At 39.7% G+C, this 17177-nt stretch overlaps 2 protein-coding genes across 3 annotated transcripts; one reads left to right on the top strand and one right to left on the bottom strand.

The window, feature by feature from the left end:
- The first annotated feature begins 214 nt into the window (after positions 1–214).
- Positions 215–4597, top strand: LOC120731598 (retinol dehydrogenase 10-B-like). 2 transcript variants are annotated; one of them, XM_040028690.1, is made up of 6 exons: positions 215–650; positions 754–1187; positions 2421–2519; positions 2641–2786; positions 2888–3019; positions 4272–4597. In XM_040028690.1, the coding sequence occupies exons 2-6, from the start codon at positions 765–767 to the stop codon at positions 4390–4392; spliced, it is 921 nt and encodes a 306-aa protein (XP_039884624.1). In that variant the 5' UTR covers positions 215–650; positions 754–764; the 3' UTR covers positions 4393–4597. The 2 variants fall into 2 exon arrangements, with proteins under 2 accessions (XP_039884624.1, XP_039884622.1); XM_040028688.1 differs by having other exon boundaries at positions 215–1187.
- Positions 4598–4599: 2 nt separating this feature from the next.
- cse1l (CSE1 chromosome segregation 1-like (yeast)) lies at positions 4600–15213 on the bottom strand. The gene is made up of 25 exons (XM_040028687.1): positions 15081–15213; positions 14178–14270; positions 13891–14033; positions 13284–13385; positions 13037–13182; positions 12854–12944; positions 12654–12761; positions 12374–12466; positions 12119–12286; positions 11903–12032; positions 11720–11785; positions 11354–11556; positions 11164–11248; positions 10901–10962; positions 10649–10785; positions 9167–9270; positions 8955–9052; positions 8711–8861; positions 8411–8619; positions 8044–8141; positions 7845–7930; positions 7674–7755; positions 7160–7306; positions 5386–5617; positions 4600–5255 (listed from the first exon to the last, which is right to left on the bottom strand). Exons 2-25 carry the CDS (start codon positions 14260–14262, stop codon positions 5166–5168), a joined length of 2916 nt encoding a protein of 971 aa, XP_039884621.1. The 5' UTR covers positions 14263–14270; positions 15081–15213; the 3' UTR covers positions 4600–5165.
- Positions 15214–17177: the final 1964 nt, after the last annotated feature.

Here is a 17177-nt window from a genome sequence, read left to right as displayed (position 1 = left end):
TGTATAATTAGAAAATAGTCATAATAATTAATACTTTTAAAATATTTTTAATAAATAAAATAAAAATATATAAGAAAGTTAAACTCTTAAAATATTTCATTTAAATTAAATACAAAAATATAATCTGCACTTGAAATAATAAACATTTTGTGAACTTACAAAACTGCACAGCCTGCTTGATGAGGCTTCCGTGCACGTTTGTTGATTGGTTACGTCATGACTTCGCGGTCAGCTGTCTTCTTCGCCAAGTGTTTGCATTGTAACACCTATTCCGATGGTCATAAAACGCCGACAGAAACCGTATTGTATTAAAATGACCGAAAGCAACAGTGAGACTACTAAAACGTTTATATGAGCAGATTCCCCCCGAAAACTTTTTGATTCTAAACTACGATGAAAACATGAACCCAAAACTAAAATAACAGCTCATTAGAAAGTAAAAGACTGCAATAACTCTGGGTCCACTGAGTGTTATCGTAATCCCTGCCTCAATCCCACAGCCGCTCTTTATAAGTGTATTCAAGCGAGTCACTCAGCTCCTCATTTATCAAACAAAAAGCTGCTCTATTGGCGGCCGCCATCAGCCGACCGTCCTATAATCCGGCACAGTTACATAAAACAAGCCTCCAACCCTAACGTCACACGGAGAGGTAACTACACTCCAAAGCTTGGCGTTCTTTTTTGTGTGAATCTTTGGCTTCTCCTGGACGCAGAAGGAGCAGGTGTGTCTCAGCGTCATGATTGTGTTAGTAGACTTGTTGCTGATGCTAATCGACCTAACCGGCTCTATCCTGAGTGCCATCCTGCAGACTTTCCTTCGGCCGAGGCTTAAATGCATCGATGGGGAGCTGTGTCTGATCACGGGAGCCGGGGGCGCGCTGGGTCGGCTGTTCGCCCTGGAGTTTGCCAAAGAGGGGGCCCACCTGGTGCTGTGGGACTGCAACGCGGCTGCAAACGAGCAGACTGCCAGGCTGGTGCGAGAACTGGGCGTCCGGGTGCACACCTACACGGTGGACCTGTCCAAGCGTCGGAACATTTACGAGACAGCGAACCGGGTGAGAGCGGAGGTCGGGCATGTCTCCATAATGGTCAACAACGCAGGCGTAGTGGCTGGACGGAGGCTGCTGGACTGTCCGGATGAGCTTCTGGAGAGGACTCTGCTGGTGAACTGCCACGCGCTTTTCTGGGTGAGAGCTGATGCTTTTTTTACGCACACATTCGTGAACCACCACTTTAAAGAAAAAAATTAATGGGCGATCCACCGGTCTCACAGGAGTTATGTAACACCCATTTAGTGTCCTCCTCGCTGGTTCCGGTTGGACTTGTGCACTGATGTGTCATAATGATGATCATAACTCATGTACACATGTAAATAAAAACACGCCACAAGCCAGCATCAAGTTAGGTACGTGATCCTGCTTTTGATCCTCCTAAAGCCTCAATCTCCTGCTCATAAAATAAGTGACAATAAGCGGATTTGCGTAAAATCGACGAGAGACAAACGGTGGGCGGCTTTTCTCTTTATTGTTATCAAATAAGCTACACCTGATCCGTCAAATGAGACTTGTTTCTCTCCTGTTTAACCACGTGTTAGCTTTTATTCCAAGTTTCACTGTTTGAATACATATTCATAGCACAAATACAGTATCAGTTAAAGTCATAAAGCTGTGAAACATCGACATTGTCCCATTTTCAGTTTTCAAAACCAAGATCCTCCAAACAATAAAGCCAACCTTCATGTGCATATTCCCATATCTTCATAGGTTTTGGGGGGTTGGTATGTAAATACACAAGCTATTTTACACTAAAGCCTACCTGGAGTCAACTGTTTTTCTCTGCATGTCTAATCAAGAGTTCATTTGCCATTAATAGCCTTTCTTTGGGAATGTCCTCACTTGACTTTTTGCCCCATTAAATGGCTTTTAAAGCATTCTTAAATTACATTTAAAAGGAGCTTCTGTGCAAGTTTGCAGCTCCATATTTTTATTGTTGGACTTTGTAATTGTCTTGTGAACTTGGCCTGATGCAGCCTGACGGTTCCTCGTCTGTCTTAAACAAGCCCTTTTAGCTCCTATATTTTTAAGTCCTCTGTCTTTTAGCATACTTTGCTCCAGAGCTGTGTGCAGGTACTGATGTCTCTCTCTCTATGATGTCACACAGAGCCAAATGCCCAAAAAAACAGTGTGAGAAAGGTAATTTATAACAGTCTGGAGTCTGAGTACTTACTTCTAAATATCATCACTGCACGAGATCAAAATAAGGAAAAGCACAATAATTCCACTTTAATTTCTGAAAAGTTGTAGACACATAAAGTATGCAAATCAGATTTGAGCTTTAAGCAAAGGTTTATGGTTCCTGGCCCCCATGATAAGCTTTACTGCTTCACTTACTGCTACAACCTTCCTAATTTCACCCAACAGATGACGAAAGCGTTCCTGCCACGGATGAAAGAACAAAATCACGGCCACATCGTGACCGTCGCCAGTGCACTTGGACTGTTCAGCACTGCCTGCGTTGAGGTACCCTGCAAAGGACTGTTCGAGCACAAACTTAACAGAAATAATTTCCAAAGCGTATGTTAACTGACCCGACAACTCATTTAAAGGCTCCTCTCTCTGGTCTTTCTACTTCCCCCTACAGGATTACTGTGCTAGTAAATTTGGAGCTGTTGGATTCCACGAGTCACTGACACATGAGTTGATAGCAGAAGACCTGAATGGCATCAAAACCACTTTAGTATGTCCTTATATTGTAGACACAGGGATGTTCGCAGGCTGTGAAATCAGGTGAGATGCAATTATTCACAACTGGAGCTTGCTGGGTGGTAATAATGAAGTAAAGCTGCATTTCAGTATGTCCTTTAATGCCTCTGTATTGCATTTACCAGGAAAGAGCTTCGCAGCATAATTCCACCCCTTGAGCCTCTCTACACTGTGCAGCAGTCTATGAAAGCCATCCTAGCAGAACAGCAGATGATCTGCATTCCTCGTCTTATGTACATCCCCTTTCTTGCAAGAGCGTAAGTACTAAGTGGATTATATGACATGATCAGCTGCTTTTACCAAGGCTTAAATTAATATGGGGCTTTTGTTTTCCATTTCTTGATGGATGTACAATAGAGCATGTTAGCTCATAAGTATTTGGGCATCTATATTGACACAATGTTGATGTTTTTTTTGTTTGTTTTTTTTAATGTGAAAAATTGCCTCATAGGCGCAGGTTGTTTGGCGTGAGCTCTAAAGTTTACTTACAGTAAAGTCAAAATCAACAATTGAGAAACAGGTAAAAATTGCCATGAAAATCATAGGAAACAAACAAAGAACACCGGTCTCTCAAACCAAAATATGAGAAAGCTGTTGTTCATCAGGTTCATAAAATTGTTGATGATCCATCCCATTTCCCTTTTCAAGAGTTATTACTCTCATGGAGACTGTATAGAGCACTGATGTCAAACTTATTTTGAATGAGATGATGATCTAAATAGGGCGGGGCCAGTGAGGCTATCCTGTCTGCTACTGAAAACGGTTAAACTACACATTTAATCCCTGAGACGTCTAAACAATGTTCCTCAGCTTTTCTACATGATAAAGAAATGCTTCTGTAGTAAATGAAAGAAATCAGTCAGCAAGACTCTTTGGGGTTAAACTGTCAGAGAAAAATGTGTAAAAAAACAAAACAAAAAACAAACAAACAAAAAAACCAAAAAAAAACCCCAGCTGTGGTAGCTTATTGCACACACTGTGCTATAATTTAAAAAACGAAGTTTCTGTTACTTTACGGGAAATATCCTACTGTGGACACATTGTAAAAATTTGGCTGTCTTTTAATTGCTTATCTTTTACTTCATTATTTTATCAGCATGAAAAAGCTGTTAAACCTATTCAAATGCATTTTAAAGGTCCGAAACTCGTGCCCTTCACATTTTCCAAAGCTGTCAATAGTGGATCAGATTGGAGCCTTTTCTGGGCCGATTAAGCCCCCTGGGCCTTATGCTTGACTCCTGGTATAAAGCAACTAACTGTAAAGCAAACCGCTATAAGCACTTAGTCCTCTCAAAATCTATTGTACTTCTAAATAAAGGCTTGGAACAGTTTAAAAGGTCTGGAATTTATCACAGCGTACCTGAATGTTTGCTGGAGTTGCATTACAGGAAAGAGGTTTAATTTTTGTTGGTTTTTATTATGTGAATGCAGCCATTCAGCACTGCATACCCAAGAGGGGAAAAAAATCCCAGTTTTAAAACAAAGTTCATTCTTTTTTTTCCCTTCTAGCTTACTACCTTGGGAGGCAAATGTTGCAACGTATCGCTTCATGGGAGGCGACAAGTGCATGCTACCATTCATCAAGAACATTGAAATGAAGACCTCCAACGGCCATACCAAATTGTGCTAACGTTTCTGATGGTGTCTTTATAATATTCTGTGAAAATCTGCTTACGTTCGTTTTTTCCAGGACTTCCCAAAGGCAAAATTGTATGAAGCAATTTGTCGTGAATGCTGAGCTGCTTAAGTATCCACTGCTGATGCTAAAGGGCCTCGCAAATGAAATAAAAACAATTCACAACAGTGTGGATAGAATAGCGACTGCAGTGATAACAGATCCATACAAGTGCCTCTTTTTATTCACATTAACAAACAGTGCAGAAACAACAAAGACATTAACAAATGAAGGGAAACATGCAACAGAAAAATATTAAGCTTTATGTTTGAGCCACAGACTACAGCCTCATAACCGTAAAAAGGAAGTCAAACATACAAAAGAAATGATTTAAACCCTCCTATTTGAAAGACATGTTCAGCGTCCCACACGTTCAATTTCTTTTATTTATTTTTACATCTGCTGCTGTTGCTGATGTTTTTGAAATAAACTGGTAAGTGCTTCACAACCTGACATTCGAATCCTTGTTAGCCTTTATCACATGAAAAGAAAAAGGCCCAGATATCTTAAAGTAATTCAGTTTTGGTCGTGTTCATTTTTTCCTTTTCTTAAAAGAAAAACCTTAAAATGACTTCCATTGGAGTACACACCCTGAATTCAGGCAAAATTTACTTCTCTGGTAAATCCATTTAACTTTCAGGTCTCGAGTTCAACTGAAGCAGGTCTGTCACATGACCGGGGGGGTCATTGTGGCTTTTCCTGCAGGGTACTGAGATTTTGCTTTGGTTTTAAACCAGCTGCACAGTAGCCGCCTGTAAGTAGCCCTGCAGGAACTGGAGAGCTTCTGCATTCAGACTCGTGCTCAGCATTGAAGGAACCTGCACAGAGAGGAGAAAAAAAAAAAGTACAATGTTTATCAATATGGTTTCCAAAGTGACAATTCTTGGATTCCAAACACATTGAATCAAACCAGAAGAAGAACAAAACTGCCTGCATTTGTGAACTTACCCTTCCAGGGCAGGCAGTAGAAAGCTTGTGCAGTGACTGGGCCAGCAGGATTTTTGGATTGCCAACAGCATCTCCAATTGGGTCGTGCTCCTTCTTCCCGGCAAAGGCCAGCTGTGAGAAGGCAGTCTGATAGCCCGGTGTGTCTTCGATGTCAATGAAGTGCTCATCGTCTGGGATGCTGTCGTCTTCAGGAAGCTCAAAGAAACCGATGAGGGCCTGGAGCAGTGGGGTCCTGAAGAGATACAATAACTCGTCTTTGTTTTACTCAGGACAACAAATAAACATTGGTATCTACTAATATGTAATATTCCCAGCAGCCATCTCCCCAAGGAGGAACAGGAGTGCTGCTGTGGGTTACGTGTGCATGTTTGTGGTCCCAAATCCTTTAGTGGGACCTTTGCTTACATCCCAGCATCATCTGGCATTTTCCAGAGAACACGTGAAGTGCAAGGAGCCCATTATTTCCCATAGCATCTTCAGACTCATGTGCTCAGTGTGAACTAGGGCTGCCACAATTTGTCGACTAGTCACGATTACGTCGACTATCAAAATCGTCAAAGATTAATTTAATAGTCATCTGAAGCTTTGTAAGATCCTGAAAGATGCAGGAATAAGTAGCAGGATTTAAGAGTGTAATAATTGACTGAAACAGAAGAAGGCAGCACTGCATGTACAAGGATGCCAGCTGCTGTTAAACCCCGAAGAAGAAAAATGAGTCTCCGGTATCGTAGCTGTGTCCAAATTCAGGGGCCGCATCTTTTGGAGGCCACATTTGTTGGCCGATTACGTTACAGCAACGCAAGGAAGGCTGTCCAAATTCAAAGACTCCTCCAAATTTGTCCTTCATTTCCAGTTTCCAACAATGGTGGCAGCTACTGAGTTTTAATATTACTCTTTCTTGGTCACAAAATAAACTTTTAACATATTTTCAGGTGAGAATGTAGCTGTGTAAACTTTAAATATCTGCTTGGTTTATTAAGACGCCAGATTTTTGCACAAGTGCTCCGATGTTTTTGGAGACACCTGTTACCCACTAGCTCGATAGCTAGCCGGGGGTTCAAGCCTCACTAGAGCCGGCGAGAACAAACTCCCGGCACATTGTTTTCAGATCCCCGCTCAGATCTTCTGCTACTCAGGTTAAACACTTGGATAACTTCAAAAATATTTTTGTTTGGCTTTTGTCAGTATTTTACTGAGAAAACTGTTGGCTGAGATTAAAGTTATAATTTTCACACAGCTGAATAAACAGAAAACAGAGAAGGGATTAAACAGAAGTGTGAGATGGTAGAATATACTCCAGTGTCCTGTTATATTTTAGATAGCAAGGAGCAGACGGCTGAGTTTATTAAACTCCACCGAGACAATCTGCAAATTTCATTAAAGGTTTAATAAACTATCATCTTTTAGTCTTTTTAGTTAGCACAAACCTTAAACACTTTAACCTGTAAGCTAATGATAGTTACATAAGAGCAGATGCATGCTGGTGCAATAAACTTTACGTTTTATGTCCAGGGGATGCATGATCTGATTAGTCGACTATCAAAATAATTGTTTGCGGCAGCCCTAGTGTGAACTTGCTCTCTTTGCAGATGAAGTGGATTCAGAGCGGTTTATAGTTCCTAACTGGACAAGCTGACGTCCCTGAAGTTTAACTGATTTTGGGTTACTGTAATATAATAATCCACTGTCCACTTCGATCTCAGGCAGTGTAAATGAAAAGTGTGCATTTCTGCTGTGTAAAGTTTTTAAATGTTCGAGCTTCATGTTTTCTTACCAGAGTTTCGTGTACTCCGTGTCCATCATTGCAGGACACTCAGTGAGGATCTTTGTAATGCCAACAGCACAGATCTTTTTCTCGACTGGTCCAGACACCTTCTGAACCTCTGGAATAACAATTTTCTCCAGCACCATACCAAACATTCTGCAACACAAAGTCAGTGAATTTAATACACTTTTAAATCGGTCTTTGGTTTGAAATTAAATTACAGCTACTGGTAACTACTGCACTCTATAATCACACACACTTTGCAATGTCATCACTTCAGTCAACTATAGTTTTAATTTTTCATAAGCACCCAAGCTAGTGAAGAAACTAAAAGAGGTGCATGATTAATTAAGTTTTGACATAAGTGTTACTTTCAAAATAGATCAGCAAAAATTGTGCGTCTTTGCAGTAAGTTTGAAAGCCATCAAATTAGCTTATCAACAGAACTTGTAGCTTCTTTTGTGCAACTGATGGATCAAACAACATTTTGTTTTGGGGTTTGTTTGTTTGTTGGAACACTTACTTTGGTTGGATGCTGTCAAAAATCTCCTGAAGTGCTATAGCTCCATATTTGACACAATACAAATTGACAAACACCAGGAAACCTATGAGAGGGGAGATAAAAAGGTTCAGTCGCTGGCACTGCTGGAGTAGACTAAAGCTTGAATGTTGCTAATGGTAATGGTATACTAACTCTTGATGAACTTGGTGGTTTTGGAACCTTGTAGCCTCTGGAAGAGCAAAATGAAGATCTGTTTCCTGTACTGAATGAGTGATTCTCTGGCAAAAGAAAGGGAAACCATTAACAACAGCAAAAAACAAAAACCTAAACATTTTTTGCCAAAGACAACACTTTATAAATGAACCACTGAGGAGAAGATTTATCAGCTTACGGGGGCATGTGCTCTATGATACTGTTGAGAAGATAAAATCCTTGATGATCATTGGCCTTGGATGCTATAAGCTTTTGGAAAACTCCAAGCAAGCCAGGCTGAGGAAAAAAGTCGACAAACAATAAGAAAAACATGCCATCTTTTTTGCCGAGTAAGAAAACGAGAATCAGAAGAAAACTTGTATAGTTATTTTACTGATTAGCAATTAAAGTACTCGGTTGAGCTAGATTTTAAATTAGTCATCTTCTGGCCAAAAATAAATAAATATTAAAAAAAAATAACAACTTGTAAATATAAAATTTAAAAGTATTTGTTCACGAAATTTCAGTGAAGGAGGAGGAGGAGGAGGTTGTTGTACCATACTCACTATTTTATCAGCAGCAGACCTAGCAATAGTTTCACCTCCCTTCTCCAGGTAAGCCTGAAGGAGGCGCACCAGAGGGGGGATGTTCCCTGTTCGTTCCCAAAGTACAGGCTGCAGCAAATGAGGGAATAAGGCCATATAGGAGGCGGGAATAGAGTTAGAGTGGATCTCTAGGAGGAGAGACATCACCTGGAACACATATGGAAGAAACTCTGCAAAAGAAGACGGATAAAGATGTTGAGTTGTCCCTAAAGAGGCACAAACTGCGTTTTAACACAATCTACACTTAAATAACTGACGTACCCTGAACATCGTTCTGGAGGATCTCCGTGAAGACGGGGAAGAGTGCTTCCTCAAAACTGCTGACAGTAGTGGGGTTCGCCTTGCAGGTGATGCGGACAGACAGGCACAGGGACTCAAACAGGTAGTGGTTAAAGTGAGGTTTGCTGGGATTCTGAAAGCAGACGAAACATTTTTCAATACTTGATGCGTTTCCCCTCAAAACAAATCTATCTGTATCTATAAGTACTAACAAACATTGTGTTACCTTGCTGACTTGGAGAAGCTTATGAGTGAGCTGACCAATTAGCGTAGGGATGTAGGGAACAATGGACTCCTGCAGCAGGGAGAAGCTGCGCATGATGGCTTTGAAAATGAAACGGAAAAAAATTAACATGCACAATTAGGCTATGTTATTAACTTTGGACTTCGTGTGACAGTGAGTGAGGAGCATTTAGATAACAGGCAAGTCAGGCTCACCTTTCATAATGTATTCATTTTCTGCAGAACCAGGAAAAGCCAGTGCCTTGAACAAGTTGTTGAGCAGCTGTTCAGTAAATGGTGCCATCTCTGCAGCAGTGATACTGATAACACACAAAGAAGAAGACTGACTGCACTTTGGAATCCTTTCATCTTACAGTTTAATACTAAATGGATGGAGAAAAGGATACTAACAGGCAATATAGCCACTACTAGGCATGAGTGCTCACAACATTACAGGATTAATACAGTTTTCCCCTTTAATGATTGAGACAACATTCTAATGAGAATAAATGCTCTTTATTGCAAAGGAAAAAATTAAGTTAATATTAAAATTTACTTCACTAACAGGGTTTGACATACATTTGCGGCTATAACAGACCTGTAATTGTACATGTACTCTTCCTCATCACATCTGTTTTTGATACCAAGATGGTGATGGCAGAAACTCTTATTAAGGCTTCAGTACAGACTTCAGAAAACAGTGAGTATTGAGTAGTGAGCTGATAACCAGTCGCTGTAAGCTTTACCTCATCAAACAATGATCAAAACCGTCCCTAGTTTGACGTTAGTTACCTTTAACTATCATCAAACATGATGCAACACATTAAAATCTGTTCTTTCCTGGCATTGTGCAAACTTACATCCACACCATAGGCCATGAAAACTGATTAATCTCCCCACAGAATTAGGGTTGACATTTCCAGGATTTTCCCCCAAAATGTTCCACCCTAAATGTCCATGACTTTTGCAGGCTTTTTACAACTGTAGAAACTCTGGTATTACATTTGGGAAATGTAAACCTTCTTATATGCTGATTTTAACATGCAGCTTTATTTCATAGATCAGTCCAACTCATTAACCACTAATTTAAATTTATGTTCTGTATCACTTTTTTTTTTAAACTCAAGAAATGGCGATGGACAAAATGGGACTATAAGGTCTTGCATTGTGTGTGCACTAAAGATGGCACTGCTTAAAAACAATTGGTGTTATAACCAATTTGCACCAACACAATTTGCAGTGCACTCTTTTCTGCTTCTTTCTCGGGTTAAAAAGCCAAAACATCCCCACAGCAGTCCTCCGACCTCCCTTTGTTCTCTGCGTTTTGAGCCTTGGGCCGTGTCTGCTGGGGTGTCTTCTTTGGTAACGCCACTGCTCGAGTTTTAATCAACATTTTTTACTTTCGATTTTTTCTATTATCCCTCTCACACTTTCAACATACTGGGGCATACAGTTACAGTAACACGTCCTGCTGCCAGATGCTTCTCCTATGCTCTGTGCTGCATGCATCAATTTAACCCAACATGGCTCTATTCCAGCCACATGACTGGTTCAGCATTATTGTCACTATAATTGGACTTTTGTGTTGCCTATCAAAACATGGATGGAAAGAAGTTCCATTAACCTTGCCTTACATTTCTATCAAAGATATTTATGATAATTATTATTCGATGTGTTACAATATTATTTGATACTTACAGTGTTGTGTTGTTGGGTCCCCTCATAGTGAACAGTCTCTCCAAAGCATGTGCAGCATAAGTGTGCTCCACTGTGCTCTCTGCCTGCAGGTGAGTTATTAGTAGAGGGACTGCCTGCAGCAGCTGCTCTTTAGGAAGCTGAAGACAAAAAAAAAAAAAAAAAAAAAAAAAAAGGGAAGCACTCTCAGTATTGGATTTTTTTTTCCGAAACTGAGCTAGTCATTGGGGAGGGAAAAAAAGCAGGAAGTCATACCTGGCTTCTGAAGATCATGACATACTTGATGGCATCAGCCTTCAGCACTGGGAACTCATTAACTACAATGAAAATGACATGAAGAAAATTCACATTTTCGTTTGTAAATGGCAGAACATTTACACAATATCTCAAAATCTTAGGATCTCAAAATTAATAGTATCTCTATCATCCAGCGGGTTACAGAGGAATAAATGTGAAGAAACTGTTGTATCACACAGGCATTGGCACATTAAGATGTGAAGTATTAGCAGTTTTCTTACCATTGGGGGATTTTAAATCAGGGAGAATGTGGTTCACAAAGAACTCTGTCAGATTCACCAGCTCGTTGGCTTGTGTTATTCCATGCTGTTTGGATAAGATAAAGGATTTCACATTTAACACAACTGTTTTAGCAGTTACATATGATATACATCAAATTCAATAACTTTGGAGTGCGTATGTCAACCATACCTTTTGTGTCTGGGCTTTCGATGCCAGCGATGTGACCAAATAGATGGCAGCATCCTTGTGTTTCCAGTTCTCCCGAGGTGTCTTGGCGTACTCGGCCAGCATCGAGTTCACGTAGCCGGAGAAGATTGCTGTGACTGGTCCCTCAAAAAATTTACAAAGTCCTCTCACCAAATCACACGCAGCCCTACGGCGAGTGTCGATGTCTGAGAAAGGATGGCAAAATAGGACTATCATCAAGCATTCTGATAAAATGTTTTATAACAACTATATAACATCATTATACGTTTTTAAGATCATTTTAAATTAAGTAAAAAGCAAAACTTTTTTCATTCAAATTTAATTTAAGAGATGGTGATGCGTTTTTACCAGATCCCTCCAGGTCTCTTCGGATGTACTCCTCTGAGTTATCTTCAAAGGCCTCCTCATCCGCACCTAATCAGACATTAAATGTCAATCTGGTCAGTGACACTCAGCACATAAGCATGTGTGTATCCAAGCAAGCAGCGCCCTGAATCTCTAAGCACTTCCAGGTGTAATTTGATGGCTTACTTCTGAACTCCATGTTGGGCACAATGACCTTCTCACAAATGCTTGTGAGTGTATTCTGGTCCTCAAACAGATGCTTATAGTGTGGCCTTTCACAGACCGATGCCAAGAACTGGATAGCATTGCTTACGAGCTGCAACAAAGACAAGGTGAACTGTAAGTATGGGCTAAGTGAACTTCAAAAATAACAGAAACACAGTCAGGTCTCACTGTTCTCACCAGGTCATATTTGACTTCCTGGCCAGTAGAAACTAGAAGGTTCCAGATTGCAGTAACAAAGCGTGGCAGGTATGGCTGAAATTCCTCATCGTACTTCTGAGCATAAAGAGCCGCATTGTCACAGATCTGAGACTTCAGCAGCTCCAGGAGACCTGCCTCCTCCTCATCCTGGGAGACGCACACAAATGTCAGAAACACTTTTGCAATAAGTGATTAAACTATGTTGCAGTAAATGTAAAGGAGAAGATAACTCACATCTGTTTGTAAAAGTTTATTATCCAAAGTCAGTAGGCCATGGAAATTGGTCATCCAGGTTTCCATATGGTCTTCAAAAAACTCTGGAAGGTCCTGTGTGACACGGCAGAGTTTACTTGCAGTGCACATGAATACATTCCTAAACAGACTGAAGCTAACCAGATGTTACTGGCAACATAGTAGTGCTACCTTTTTTGTAACTATCCTGATTTATCAATAATTACTATACAACTACATTAAATTCTTTCTTTTTTTTATATTATTATTTCAAAGAACTGACCTGAAAGTTAAGACTGTAGAAAAGCTTGGCGATAAGTGTGAGTGATGAGAAGAGGACCTTCAAGGCATTGACATCTGTAGCATGAGTTTGACACAGCTCGATTGTGGCCTGCAACAAAGACAGATGTATTCCTAAACCTTGTTTAAAAGTTTTATTTTGTTAGGTGTTACATAACATTTGGTTTAATTGCGATAACAAACCTTGAATAGTTCAGTCAGAGGTAGAGCAAACGTGTCCAGAACCAGTTTTATCTCAGACCAAAGCTCATTTGACTTGAACTCATGGCGATACCTTAAAAAGAAGAAAAGGTGCAGAACACATTAAATTGTTTTATGAAAACAGATTCATAAAAGATTTTAAAATCACTGAGAAGAGAGTTCTACCTCTTGAAGAGTGAATGTGCAGTGCGCAGCACACCGTTGATGATGTGGAAATCTCCACTTCTGAAGCGAGTCACCATCTCTGTTAGAAGGTCTGGCCATTTTTGTGGAAAGTCTTCACGTCCTATGATGCTGATGGCATCACTTAACTGTGAAGACAGATTGGACACATGAGTAGGAGGGAATTTATGGATATTCTTCCTTTGCTTTAAAGTACACCTTTTAGGGACAATGGCGTGTTGGGACGCACCTGTTTCTGAATCTGTTCCGGGCTGCTCAGCATCAAATTTACAATGTTTGCTTTTATTGCCGTTCGGTCTGGATCAGAGATTTTGTTGGGTTCATCTTCAACCTGTGAGTAGACAAACCACAGAATTAGGCCAGCATAAACAAACCTGCTCACAGGTGTTAAATTGTATTACACACATACTTTTCGAGAACCTCAGCAGACACATGACAAAATCAAAACAATTATTAATGGAATAAAGAGGAAAAAAATCTTAATCTAGATCACTACAACCTATCAGCTTTATATTGTGTTGTTTAAGTGCTGAATACACTGCCTATGTAGTGCCGTGCCGGTGTAAATGAATGGCAATGCATTTTTAACTGCCCCCACCCCTGGACTGCGAAGCTGAAGGGCTTATGCCACACTGCTAACACTGAGGTATTTTATGTGCATGGGAGAGACAAAGGAGACTGTTTCTTTCAGTTTAGCAAGCAGATAACAAAAGTGAACTCTAACAATTTCAAATGGACCTGGGTTCAATGATAACACAGTGTATTTCTATTCAAAGATATTAAACATGTGCAGAGGAAAAACACTTTCAATCAGGCTGTTATTCAGCAAGACTCACAATTCTCCAGTTTCTCTTTATATAATTTTTGAATGTCACAGCAGCACAGACGCGGATCACGTTGTCCTGGGACTTCTCCAGCAACGTGAGAAGTAACAGTGGATAGTTCTGGTTTCCTTCTACAGATTCAAGAAACTTTTCAGCTGTAAGGGAGGGAAAAAAATGTTGTAAAGGAAGTATTAGAGTAAATGAAGTAAATAAATAATTCATAGCTCAATAAATAAGTGAACAACAACATTCATTGTAAACTCCTTTTTGATATGCAAGCTGTCATTAGAGTGTATTACCAGGACGTCTGACTGTTGGATCTGGGTCGAGGGTTTTTCTTAGGAACTCAGTCAGGGTCTGTAGGTTAGCATCATTCAGCTCCATGATCAAAACTACAAGGGAGTGGAAAAAAGACTGAAAGAGTAAATTACTGAAAAACAAAAAGTGCGTTGCAAGAGACTAAATGCAGTACCTCAAATAGGTTGACAACATGTAACGATCTAACTAAATCTACAACATTTTTAGCAATGCCTTAAAACCTGTGCATTGTTTCCAGCAAAATAACATAAAAGTTCCCATGTGCATACGTAATTTGACTTGGTTTGATTGAAAGCCGTTTCATTGCTCTAACAACCCAACTTAACTCTTGACTCTTAAGTTTACAGTGTGTCTGCTAGGCTAAATCATTCATGCATTCATTTTAGCCTGGTAGCAGCTAAGCACTATAGACTGCCAATGCCAGATTGAGGTAATGTAGCCATAATTTGGCACCGCTGCTGACTCCAGATCGGTTTATGCGGCGTAGCGTCTGAGCTAGCAGGCTAAAGGCTGTCTAGTCTCCTGCGAGTTTTAATATAAGCACATGGCCGTCGCAGATTCGCATGTATTGGACAGTATGCAAGGTCTACGTTATATTAAACCATTTCATCACTGTCCCGAACAAAGCAAAAAAAAGCATATTCAAAGCAAGATGGAAAGCAGGATCTCGATTCCAGTGAATAGACTGATCCAGCAGCCGGTCCTGTCCAAGTCATCCAGCTACAGTTAGCACTAGCTTGCTAATGTGTTTGCTGCTAACCATAAAGTTAGCTAATTTCCGAACAATATGAATTTCCTCTTAAGTTATTGAACCGTAACAAATGTCAGACACCGAATTAACTGTCACTGAATACAACAACTGTTAAAGCAGTGGGACGCCTTACCGTGATAGTGAGTTTAATTTAGGATGGGATGGAGAGCCACCACAAGTCGTACAGACGTACCGCTTCCCGAGCCAGCTTTCAAATACCTTGAGTAAAAGGAACTGCGCGGTTAGAGTACTGCGCAAGCGCAGATGTCACGCAAACGTCGTAAGGCACGCCCCTTGACTAGGTTTAAGTGTAGCAGCACTAAACGGTTTTTTACAATGTTCCTGTTGCGGTGGAAGTCGGGGTGGGTTTAAAAAAAATCCATTTTGGCTTGAATAACTCAACATAGATTCATTAAATCCTCAATCTATTTTTAAATATAAATGTATTATGCCAGAAATGCCTGAATTCCAACAACCACCAAACAGCTAAAACAACAAATGAGAGCAGGTAAACGGATTCCGCAAAAAGATATAAACACAATGCGCATCAGTGAGATGTAGGCTGTCACTCGATGGCACGTACTGACATGCCGTCGGGGTTGGAAGCCTCATTCCGATGCTCCAACAAAAGTTCACTGAATCAGCAGCAAAAGAAGATCAAAACTACGCTTCACATTTGATAAATATCGTCATTAATCCCCTCTTACTTTTGCTGTTTTGCTTCCACCACGATAAAATCACACTTCCTGCACATATCTCTCTCTCTCGGTATACTTCAAGAATAGTTTCCCATCTCAAAGTGTCAGTACCGATAAATGAATCAGAATTATAGTATTTCTGACTGACTCAAAACTGAATCAAATCGATTTTAGGATGGAATTGGACCTTGTGAATCGGAATCGAATCGATTATAGAAACCAGTGACAAAACCCGGCACTAATTAAATGTATGTGTTACATTTTTAAAATTTGAAAACAAATTTAAGGCCACAAACATAAGCTGAAGTTGACTGAACACGATTTTTGATCAATTTGTTTAAGTAAGTCACCACTACTTTTTATTCAGAAAGCTGATGTGAGTTGTCTTAAATTTGAAAAACTAAGTTGGAAATTTTGTTTCCCAGTGGGAAGGATAAATGGTTTGAAAATGCCATGTCACTGCTTTCCTCGTCCCTCGCACAGATCAGTCTGCATGTTCATGGCGCCCACATATTTTTCTGGAATGTGTTGCGCAAACCTGGGTTCAGCTGGAGAAGCTTCAGCTCAAGAGATTATTGTTGGCATTGCTGTGATTCTTTGCGTGATACACTGATTTGCTGAGTAAATGTTTACTCTTATTCAAACTGTTTTGTGCCTTCTTTCAGTTTAACACCAGGTTTATAAACAGCTTGCTAGCTAATGTTAGTCTAGCTTCGGCTCATGTTACTTAAAGATTAACCCCACAGCTTTAAAAACCTCATATAAAAATCCTTCCGTGAAATTTTCTCTTGATTGTTTGAAATAGAAAAGTCAGCAGCTACTTGATAAGAGGGCAGACAAAGCTTTTCGGAAGGTGCAGCTGTTAGGGCTGGGGGCTTTTTTTCAATCCATATGAACTTTTATAACACATGAACTTTATATTCTTAACTTCTGTATTATTTTAATGCTTTGTGGGTGCTTTTGAACATCTGTGGTACCTATTAATGTCAAATCTAGCCTTTCTTTAGCAACAGAAGCATACTGTTTTTACATTCAACAAACATTTCTGTTTAATTACATTTTAACCAACAACAACAATAATAATAGTATTTGTTTTGTTAAAAATGTGTTTCGATACAAGTTTTGTTGTGAAAGTCCAAAGCCATAAATCAGATCAATGGCCTGTTAATTGGTTAAAGTCTAAATTGGCTTTATAGTTGAAAATAAAGTAATTTAGCTCATCCTTCCAAACAAATAATTGAATTCCACAGTTGAAACATTTTGCTGTTGCCTATGTTATATATAAACATTGTGATATGTTTGGTCATTGTGCTTATTAGAAACGTTATATATTAGAAGTTAGCTTTTGACAAGGATGTAATGATTATATTTAAATTAGGTGGTCTTTTTTTAAAACACATATCTCTTTAGGTATAAACAGTGGCAATACCACACATTCAGACACAGATGGTGTTTTTAATATTATATGTGATTGTCTAATATGGATGTATGAGGTCTGCATTGACCTTCTGTGTTGTAAATTATAACGGCTG

Source organism: Simochromis diagramma, unplaced genomic scaffold (assembly GCF_900408965.1).
Source record: "Simochromis diagramma unplaced genomic scaffold, fSimDia1.1 OVJJ01000483.1, whole genome shotgun sequence".
NCBI lineage: Eukaryota > Metazoa > Chordata > Actinopteri > Cichliformes > Cichlidae > Simochromis > Simochromis diagramma.
Note: the sequence above shows the minus strand (reverse complement) of the source record. Positions and strands in the feature narration are given on the sequence as shown.